General features: G+C 49.8%; 1 protein-coding gene across 1 annotated transcript; it reads left to right on the forward strand.

Annotated features, from left to right (window-relative positions):
- The first annotated feature begins 5,453 nt into the window (after window positions 1–5,453).
- On the forward strand, window positions 5,454–9,554 carry LOC138367456 (uro-adherence factor A-like). The gene is made up of 3 exons (XM_069329118.1): window positions 5,454–5,650; window positions 6,583–8,113; window positions 9,489–9,554. Exons 1-3 carry the CDS (start codon window positions 5,454–5,456, stop codon window positions 9,552–9,554), a joined length of 1,794 nt encoding a protein of 597 aa, XP_069185219.1.
- The last annotated feature ends 1,667 nt before the right edge of the window (window positions 9,555–11,221 follow it).

Consider the following 11,221-nt stretch of genomic DNA (forward strand, 5'->3'; position numbering starts at 1 on the left):
AGGAGATATATATATATATATATATATATATATATATATGTCGTACCTAGTAGCCAGAACGCACTTCTCAGCCTACTATGCAATGCCCGATTTGCCTAATAAGCCAAGTTTTCCCGAATTAACATATTTTCTCTAATTTTTTTCTTATGAAATGATAAAGCTACCCATTTCATTATGTATGAGGTCAATTGTTTTTTATTGGAGTTAAAATTAACGTAGATATATGACCAAACCTAACCAACCCTACCTAACCTAACCTAACCTATCTTTACAGGTTAGGTTAGGTTAGGTAGCCGAAAAAGTTAGGTTAGGTTAGGTTAGGTAGGTTAGGTAGTCGAAAAACAATTAATTCATGAAAACTTGGCTTATTAGGCAAATTGGGCCTTGCATAGTAGGCTGAGAAGTGCGTTCTGGCTACTAGGTACGACATATATATATATATATATATATATATATATATATATATATATATATATATATATATATATATATATATGCTGGCCAGCTTTACACACACCGCTGATGTTCTCCAGTTAAAGTGTGTCTGGTGATGGGAGGCTTTATACACCCATAATCTTTTATCAGTTATGCCTCGAACATTTGCTTTCCCTGAACAAATCCACAAGGGCCGTGACGAGGATTCGAACCTGCGTCCGGGAGCATCCCAGACACTGCCTTAATCGACTGAGCTACGACAGGGTTAAAAGGGTTGAAACCGAAGTTCTACTGAACTTAATGGATCCCGTAGCCTCTCCGAGGGTCCAGTAAGTTCAGTAGAACTTCGGTTTCAACTCTTTTTAACCCTGTCGTAGCTCAGTCGGTTAAGGCAGTGTCTGGGATGCTCCCCGACGCAGGTTCGAATCCTCGTCACGGCCCTTGTGGATTTGTTCATTTGATGCATCACGTTAGTGTGATTTCTGTGTGTAATTTGCTCCCCCCCCCATCATCATGTACTCATAACCTGGCCTCATCATCCACGTCCAATTCTCAACACTTTCCCATTTGGACTTGAACTAAAAAACTGAGCATCTGTTTATCAGACCAATTATTTACAGTCTCTGAGGACGGGATAAGCGTGGCGAACAGCCAGTCCTTGTACCAGAACAAGCAAGCATCAGGGAAGACCGCCACAGTAGACCGCCACAGTAGGGAACACTTACTACACACAAACAGGTACACTACAGGCAACAATTATAAAATAATAAATGTATGGTAACCTATTATAATGACCGTAAAAATAGAATACACTTCTGTTTATGGTAATAACACATTTACTCTAATGGAATTATATCTATCACGTTTAAAGTAGTGTTACTTATCAATACCCCCAGCACCCCCAGGGGTGGAGGCAGGGGTGGGGGGGGGGGCTATGCTGTGGAGGCCCCCGGGGAAGGGGGCTCTCACCCCCCCACAAATTACCACAACCTCCTGAAATCTAACCAACAATGTGGGAAACAAAACAATACATTCAGAGACCAAAAAAAAAGGAAAAAATTTTTCTTGACCTACACTTTTTGCGAGACGTCTGGTGCTTTTTTTTTAAGTTACTACTTACCGTGTGTGTGTGGGGGGGGGGGGGCTGGCTAGGTACAGGTCCCCCCCCTCCCACCCTCACCCCACCAGGAAGGGGTCTCCCCACCCCTCTACCAGGAGGGGCACCCCACCCTTCCAGCAGGGGTCCCGCGCCTGTGTGCATGGTAATCACCATCACTCTTGAAGGGAAAGTGTGGGTGGGGGAGGGAAAATGTGGGAGTAGAAAGAAAATGTGTGTGTGTACTCACCTAGTTGTGTTTGCGGGGGTTGAGCTCTGGCTCTTTGGTCCCGCCTCTCAACCGTCAATCAACAGGTGTACAGATTCATGAGCCTATCGGGCTCTGTCATATCTACACTTGAAACTGTGTATGGAGTCAGCCTCCACCACATCACTTCCTAATGCATTCCATTTGTCAACCACTCTGACACTAAAAAAGTTCTTTCTAATATCTCTGTGGCTCATTTGGGCACTCAGTTTCCACCTGTGTCCCCTTGTGCGTGTTCCCCTTGTGTTAAATAGACTGTCTTTATCTACCCTATCAATCCCCTTCAGAATCTTGAATGTGGTGATCATGTCCCCCCTAACTCTTCTGTCTTCCAGCGAAGTGAGGTTTAATTCCCGGAGTCTCTCCTCGTAGCTCATACCTCTCAGCTCGGGTACTAGTCTGGTGGCAAACCTTTGAACCTTTTCCAGTTTAGTCTTATCCTTGACTAGATATGGACTCCATACTGGGGCTGCATACTCCAGGATTGGCCTGACATATGTGGTATACAAAGTTCTGAATGATTCTTTACACAAGTTTCTGAATGCCGTTCGTATGTTGGCCAGCCTGGCATATGCCGCTGATGTTATCCGCTTGATATGTGCTGCAGGAGACAGGTCTGGCGTGATATCAACCCCCAAGTCGTTTTCCTTCTCTGACTCCTGAAGAATTTCCTCTCCCAGATGATACCTTGTATCTGGCCTCCTGCTCCCTACACCTATCTTCATTACATTACATTTGGTTGGGTTAAACTCTAACAATCATTTGTTCGACCATTCCTTCAGCTTGTCTAGGTCTTCTTGAAGCCTCAAACAGTCCTCTTCTGTTTTAATCCTTCTCATAATTTTAGCATCGTCACACACACATCGTGTGTGTGTGTGTGTGTGTGTGTGTGTGTGTGTGTGTGTGTGTGTGTGTGTGTGTGTGTGTGTGTGTGTGTATGTATGTGTGTACTCACCTATGTGTACTCACCTATTTGTGTCTGCAGGATCGAGCATCGACTCTTGGATCCCGCCTTTCCAGCTATCGGTTGTTTACAGCAATGACTCCGGTCCTATTTCCCTATCATACCTAGTTTTAAAATTCTGAATAGAATTTGCTTCCACAACCTGTTCCTTAAGTGCATTCCATTTTCCCACTACTCTCACGCTAAAAGAATACTTCCTAACATCCCTGTGGCTCATCTGAGTTTCCAGCTTCCACCCATGTCCCCTCGTTCTGTTACTATTCCGTGTGAACATTTCGTCTATGTTCACTCTGTCAATCCCCCTGAGTATTTTATACGTTCCTATCACATCCCCCGCGTGTGTGTGTGTGTGTGTGTGTGTGTGTGTGTGTGTGTGTGTGTGTGTGTGTGTGTGTGTGTGTGTGTGTGTGTATTCACCTAGTTGTGCTTGCGGGGGTTGAGCTCTCCTCTTTCGGCCCGCCTCTCAACTGTCAATCAACTTACTAATTTCCCCCCCCCCCCCCAAGGAAGCAGCCCGTAACACCTGTCTAACTCCCAGGTGCCTATTTACTGTTAGGCAATAAGCGCATCAGGGTGAAAGAAACTCTGCCCATTGTTTCTCGCGGGCGCCGGGAATCGAACCCCGGACCACAGAATTACGTGCCCAGGGTGCTGTCCACTCAGCCACCGACCCCTGTGTGCGCGCGCGCTCGCGACAGAGGAAGGTGGGTGAAGGGGCCGATAGATACAGGGAGGAAGGAAGACATGAAATATTTAAATAAAGAAGTCACTCAAGTATTCCTAATTCCCTCCAAGACTAAATCTGAATTGCCTATTACTGCCTCCGTACCCAGAGAACCTGTCCTGGGCACCCCAAGCGTGATCATGCCCATGCCCGCTACCCAATGCCCATGCCCATGCCCACCAGCCAATCACCGAGTGGTATAGCCCACGTCCTGCAGAGGAGAACCAATCAGCGAGCAGTATATGACATGAAGTGGAGAAAACGACTCAGTACAGGTCATAACCAGCGGGGGAACCAATCAGAGGAAGATGTTATTTCAATCACTGCGGAGGTTGTGGCTGAGGTGACGGCTGGGACCCTGCCAGGGCGGCTGGCGGCCCCTCGCCCTTAATGTTTATATAATATTTTTGCATACAACCACCTCATGCTCCGGTGTGTGTGTGTGTGTGTGTGTGTGTGTGTGTGTGTGTGTGTGTGTGTGTGTGTGTGTGTGTGTGTGTGTGTGTGTGTGTGTGTGTGTGTACTCACCTAGTTGTGTTTGCGGGGGTTGAGCTCTGGCTCTTTGGTCCCGCCTCTCAACCGTCAATCAACAGGTGTACAGATTCCTGAGCCTATTGGGCTCTATCATATCTACACTTGAAACTGTGTATGGAGTCAGCCTCCACCTCATCACTTCCTAATGCATTCCATTTGTCAACCACTCTGACACTAAAAAAGTTCTTTCTAATATCTCTGTGGCTCATTTGGGCACTCAGTTTCCACCTGTGTCCCCTTGTGCGTGTTCTCCTTGTGTTAAATAGACTGTCTTTATCTACCCTATCAATTCCCTTCAGAATCTTGAATGTGGTGATCATGTCCCCCCTAACTCTTCTGTCTTCCAGCGAAGCGAGGTTTAATTCCCGTAGTCTCTCCTCGTAGCTCATACCTCTCAGCTCGGGTACTAGTCTGGTGGCAAACCTTTAAACCTTTTCCAGTTTAGTCTTATGCTTGACTAGATATGGACTCCATGCTGGGGCTGCATACTCCAGGATTGGCCTGACATATGTGGTATACAAAGTTCTGAATGATTCTTTACACAAGTTTCTGAATGCCGTTCGTATGTTGGCCAACCTGGCATATGCCGCTGATGTTATCCGCTTGATATGTGCTGCAGGAGACAGGTCTGGCGTGATATCAACCCCAAGTCTTTTTCCTTCTCTGACTCCTGAAGAATTTCCTCTCCCAGATGATACCTTGTATCTGGCCTCCTGCTCCCTACACCTATCTTCATTACATTACATTTGGTTGGGTTAAACTCTAACAACTATTTGTTCGACCATTCCTTCAGCTTGTCTAGGTCTTCTTGAAGCCTCAAACAGTCCTCTTCTGTTTTAATCCTTCTCATAATTTTAGCATCGTCCGCAAACATTGAGAGTGTGTGTATACCCGCGCGTGCGTGTTTGTGGTGTTTTTACTATTTGTACTTGCTATATGTATTTACTATTTGTGTGCAGAATCCAGCAATTAGCTCCTGGACCCCGCCTTTCGAACCAATCCACTTTTACTCTACTATATCTAATACAGATATTTCTCTCTCTCAACACACACACTCACACACACTTCCCCAAGAAGCGGCTCGTAGCAGCTCTCTAACTCCCAGGAACCTCTTTTGATGCTAGTTGAACAGGGCACCAGGATGAAAGAAACTCGGCCCATTTATTTCCGCCTCCACCGGGAATCGAACCCGGGCCCTGAGGACTATGACCCCCAGAGTGCTGTCCACTCAGCTGCGAGGCCACGTGTGTGTGTGTGTGTGTGTGTGTGTGTGTGTGTGTGTGTGTGTGTGTGTGTGTGTCTGTGTCTGTGTCTGTCTATCTATCTCTCTCTCTCTCTCTCTCTCAAACTCGCCCTTCGCCCCTGTCCGCCTACTGACTTGTTCTAAGAGAAGAGTTCAACAAAAAACAAGATAGGTGTCGGGGCGGGTGTCATGCTCGGTGAAGGTCAACCTCGGGTAGTGTGGGCGGGGCCAAGTTCAGCCACGCCCTCAGATGAAGATGCTGACGATGCCAGCATCAGGTTGTGGGATGCTGGGAGGCAGCGAGATGATGCGAGAGCACAGCCACGCCCTCAGATGATGCTGACGCCAGCATCAGGTTGTGGGATGCTGGGAGGCAGCGAGATGATGTGAGACCACAGCCACGCCCTCAGATGAAGATGCTGACGCCAGCATCAGGTTGTGGGATGCTGGGAGGCAGCGAGATGATGTGAGACCACAGCCACGCCCTCAGATGAAGATGCTGACGCCAGCATCAGGTTGTGGGATGCTGGGAGGCAGCGAGATGATGTGAGAGCACAGCCACGCCCTCAGATGAAGATGCTGATGACAGCATCAGGTTGTGGGATGCTGGGAGGCAGCGAGATGATGTGAGAGCACAGCCACGCCCTCAGATGAAGATGCTGATGACAGCATCAGGTTGTGGGATGCTGGGAGGCAGCGAGATGATGTGAGAGCACAGCCACGCCCTCAGATGAAGATGCTGATGACAGCATCAGGTTGTGGGATGCTGGGAGGCAGCGAGATGATGTGAGAGCACAGCCACGCCCTCAGATGAAGATGCTGATGACAGCATCAGGTTGTGGGATGCTGGGAGGCAGCGAGATGATGTGAGACCACAGCCACGCCCTCAGATGAAGATGCTGACGCCAGCATCAGGTTGTGGGATGCTGGGAGGCAGCGAGATGTGAGAGCACAGCCACGCCCTCAGATGAAGATGCTGATGACAGCATCAGGTTGTGGGATGCTGTGGGTGTTGATGATCGCGGTAAATCATGAACTAAACAAAAGCCAAAACGATTCGAAGACACAGGACCGGGTAAAGACGGGCCTCGCTCTAATTAAAGATGGTAGGTTCCTGTGATGAGGCTTCATCCAGCGGCCCTTCTAAGGATGGCAGGAAGTGACCTATCGTGTGTCAATGACCAAGACCAGAGTTATGATTCGAAATGACGGGTGTGGTGGTGGTGATCCGCTACAGGATATGGAAGTGGAGTCGGGATATCTGTATTGGTGGCTCCACGGATGTCTGACTCACGGATGGTGTGGGGCTGGCGGATAGTGTGGGGCTGGCGGATGGTGTGGGGCTGGCGGATGGTGTGGGGCTGGCGGATGGTGTGGGGCTGGCGGATGGTGTGGGGCTGGCGGATAGTGTGGGGCTGGCGGATGGTGTGGGGCTGGCGGATGGTGTGGGGCTGGCGGATGGTGTGGGGCTGGCGGATGGTGTGGGGCTGGCGGATGGTGTGGGGCTGGCGGATGGTGTGGGGCTGGCGGATGGTGTGGGGCTGGCGGATAGTGTGGGGCTGGCGGATAGTGTGGGGCTGGCGGATGGTGTGGGGCTGGCGGATGGTGTGGGGCTGGCGGATGGTGTGGGGCTGGCGGATAGTGTGGGGCTGGCGGATGGTGTGGGGCTGGCGGATGGTGTGGGGCTGGCGGATGGTGTGGGGCTGGCGGATAGTGTGGGGCTGGCGGATAGTGTGGGGCTGGCGGATAGTGTGGGGCTGGCGGATAGTGTGGGGCTGGCGGATAGTGTGGGGCTGGCGGATGGTGTGGGGCTGGCGGATAGTGTGGGGCTGGCGGATAGTGTGGGGCTGGCGGATAGTGTGGGGCTGGCGGATAGTGTGGGGTTGGCGGATGGTGTGGGGCTGGCGGATAGTGTGGGGCTGGCGGATAGTGTGGGGCTGGCGGATAGTGTGTGGCTGACGGATAGTGTGGGGTTGGCGGATAGTGTGGGGCTGGCGGATAGTGTGGGGCTGGCGGATGGTGTGGGGCTGGCGGATGGTGTGGGGCTGGCGGATGGTGTGGGGCTGGCGGATAGTGTGGGGCTGGCGGATAATGTGTGGCTGACGGATAGTGTGGGGTTGGCGGATAGTGTGGGGCTGGCGGATGGTGTGGGGCTGGCGGATGGTGTGGGGCTGGCGGATGGTGTGGGGCTGGCGGATGGTGTGGGGCTGGCGGATGGTGTTGGGCTGGCGGATAGTGTGGGGCTGGCGGATAGTGTGGGGCTGGCGGATGGTGTGGGGCTGGCGGATGGTGTGGGGCTGGCGGATGGTGTGGGGCTGGCGGATGGTGTGGGGCTGGCGGATGGTGTGGGGCTGGCGGATAGTGTGGGGCTGGCGGATGGTGTGGGGCTGGCGGATAGTGTGGGGCTGGCGGATAGTGTGGGGCTGGCGGATGGTGTGGGGCTGGCGGATGGTGTGGGGCTGGCGGATAGTGTGGGGCTGGCGGATAGTGTGGGGCTGGCGGATGATGTGGGGCTGGCGGATAGTGTGGGGCTGGCGGATGGTGTGGGGTTGGCGGATAGTGTGGGGTTGGCGGATAGTGTGGGGCTGGCAGATAGTGTGGGGCTGGCGGATGGTGTGGGGCTGGCGGATGGTGTGGGGCTGGCGGATGGTGTGGGGCTGGCGGATAGTGTGTGGCTGGCGGATAGTGTGGGGCTGGCGGATGATGTGGGGCTGGCGGATAGTGTGGGGCTGGCGGATGATGTGGGGCTGGCGGATGATGTGGGGCTGGCGGATAGTGTGGGGCTGGCGGATAGTGTGGGGCTGGCGGATAGTGTGGGGCTGGCGGATAGTGTGGGGCTGGCGGATAGTGTGGGTGAGTGTAGAGCATGAACCTGTGCTAGATAGGGGCCTCGTAGCCTGGTGGATAGCGCGCAGGACTCTTAATTCTGCGGCGCGGGTTCGATTCCCGCACGAGGCAGAAACAAATGGGCAAAGTTTCTTTCACCCTGAATGTCCCTGTTACCTAGCAGTAAATAGGTACCTGGGTGTTAGTGAGCTGTCACGGGCTGCTTCCTGGGGGTGGAGGCCTGGTTGAGGACCGGGCCGCGGGGACACTAAAGCCCCGAAATCATCTCAAGATAACCTCAAGATAGATAAGTCAGGTATGATGACGTGCAGACCAGGCCACACCCTGGCTTGCTCAACACACGCAACACTGAGCTGGTTATATTGTCTGGAAAGTATTTGTGTCAAACATCAAAGACTGAATTTTGTGCTCGCCATGCACACTGTATCCGTCTCACTCACACTTTCAAATGTGGTTTATTGTGCGTGTATTTTAAGTATATATATTATGTATATACATATTCATTACAAGGTGGATTAAAGATGAAATTTTAAGGATTCGTCCTGTACTCGACTCTGTCTCAAGCACGTGGCCTCCAACCTTGAACGAACGAACAAACACTCTCATAGACATACTAGACAAGGTCCCCGGCAGTGTCAGGATAGACCTGGTACTCAGATCAACCTAATTCTTGCCTCAACCCGGCATCATTCTTGCCTCAACCCGGCATCATTCTTGCCTCAACCCGGCATCATTCTTGCCTCAACCCGGCATCATTCTTGCCTCAACCCGGCATCATTCTTGCCTCAACCCGGCATCATTCTTGCCTCAACCCGGCATCATTCTTGCCTCAACCCGGCATCATTCTTGCCTCAACCCGGCATCATTCCACCAAAAACAAACCAAAGAAATAATGATAATAAATAAGAACACATATGGCATCCCAACACATCGCATTTTCTGTGTTTCTGTCTATCACTGTGTCTCTCCGTCTGTCTGTCTCTGAAGCTACGGGTGTATAGAGAGGGCAGATGGAGAGATGTATCCCCTACCAGTGTGTAGGCCGCTATACTCAGAACATGTGATTAAGGAAGCAGCTGACTCTTGGAAGGTTGGGTATGGAGGGAGGGGGGAAGGAAGGAATTATCAAGGGAAAGAGTTCAAAGCCATTATGGCTATATAGCACTTGGAAGGGGTCAGGATAAGGATCTGGGATGGGACGGGGGGAAGGAATGGTGCCCAACCACTTGTACGGTCGGGGATTGAACGCCGACCTGCATGAAGCGAGGAAGAGGGGGGAGGAAGTATGGTGATAGGGAGACCCAGTGTTGACACCATGAACACGTACTCGCATATTACACGCAAAGTATGATTGTTATTTTTTTTGTAATTTTACAGACATCAGTGCTCAATGTTTTAACATTTGGCAAAAAATCTGTTTCAAAATTATGTAAAACGTTTTAAGGTCAAACCAATCCCAGAGTCGCCAGAAGGTAATATGACATCATGCCTCGTGCGCGAGTGATTGTCAACGAATCTGACCAGGACATGTTGGGCACGTACCACACAGAAATCATGATGCAAAGGTGGGTGAGGCTAGCCCCATGTGTCTGGCTTCCAACCTCCAACCGATTCAATTTCAGAGTCTCTAGATGGTATATCTGGTGGTGTCCAGGTCGACCCAAGCACTCCAGATCTGTCCTTAGCTCTCTGGTCCTTCACCTCTGCTCTCTGGAGTTACGTTAGGTACAAGGCATGTTCCAATACCTAATTGTTTTGCTTCCTTGCACCTTCGGTTAAATAATGGGTTCCTCCTTTGCCTTTCTGACACTTCTGGGTAATGTAGCGAACCATGTCTTATTCAGTCCTTTCTCTTATAAATATCACTAGAAGCACAACTGTCAGGCATTTTCTCATCTCTTCATAGTTCCCACCTCTATATGCTAGTCTTTTGCCTTATTTTAATAGATTATTCAAACTTCATCCAGATGCTCAAATTTCTGTACGGTGATCACTCATTCCACTGGGTTTTCAATTTGACCTGCATTATGTCAGATACATTTAGAGTGAATACCAGGTCATACTTTATGGTTCATCATTACCTCTCCTTGTGTGTTCCCTGACATGTTTGATAAAAAAAATCTTGTTACGTCCAATAGCTAAGTTTTCCATGTATCTTTGCCATTATGTGGTTCTTTGTTCTCAGTCAATATTGCCATGGTTGAAGTCCACCAGAAATAAAAGTCAAAATCTGTTTAAAAGTGACAGAAGCTGCCATTTCTGCCATAATAATAATAGTACCCATGTTGTGTGTCACATTCCCGGCACCTGTGCCTTCTGTCACTTAATGCAAGGATATTTATCACTGCTATTGTTGTACGTATTGTCCTGGTGCTCGTTATTTGGGCCCAGAGACCACATAACCCTAGAGTGTGGTGAAGGTACAGCCTGGGTATCACTGGGTGGTGGAGGCCAAGACCGTCAGTAGTTTCAAAGAGTTATATGACAAAGAGTGCTGGGAAGACGGGACACCACGAGCGTAGCTCTCATCCTGTAACTACACTTAGGTAATTACACTTAGATAATTACTAACAACTCTAAACTCCAGACCTTTATGATGAGCTCGGACACTCTTCTTCCCTCTCTCTCTCTCTCCCTCTCCCGAGGGAACATTCTGTTAGTTAAAATCTCAACTAATATCATCTCTGTGGTTCAAATATATCTGTGTTTTCTTCGTGTGATCTTCCCCCAAACACGGAGAGTCTACAGGGATGCGAGTACACACAAGTGTCTCCTGATAGTTAGTTTTTACTTCACATTTTTCTTTGAGTAGATCCATATGCTCTCGGACTAACAGTTACGGCAGTGAGAGTTATCTCCTTGAACTAATTTCTCCAGCATGGATCAGTAAACATATCGATCACATTCCACATTCTAATGGCTTGCCGTTTTACTCTTGATGTTCGTTGGTTGTATTTCTATGCTGTACTGGAGGTGTCTAGTGCAAGGACCAGTGTTAAGATGACACGATGGTGTCCTGTGAGGTACCCAATGTGAAACTGTGTTCAACTCCACGAGATGAAGATTTAATGAAGAGAATATAATGATGCAGCGATATAATGACCTTCAAG

This window comes from Procambarus clarkii, chromosome 22, assembly GCF_040958095.1.
Source record: "Procambarus clarkii isolate CNS0578487 chromosome 22, FALCON_Pclarkii_2.0, whole genome shotgun sequence".
Classification (NCBI taxonomy): Eukaryota; Metazoa; Arthropoda; class Malacostraca; order Decapoda; family Cambaridae; genus Procambarus; species Procambarus clarkii.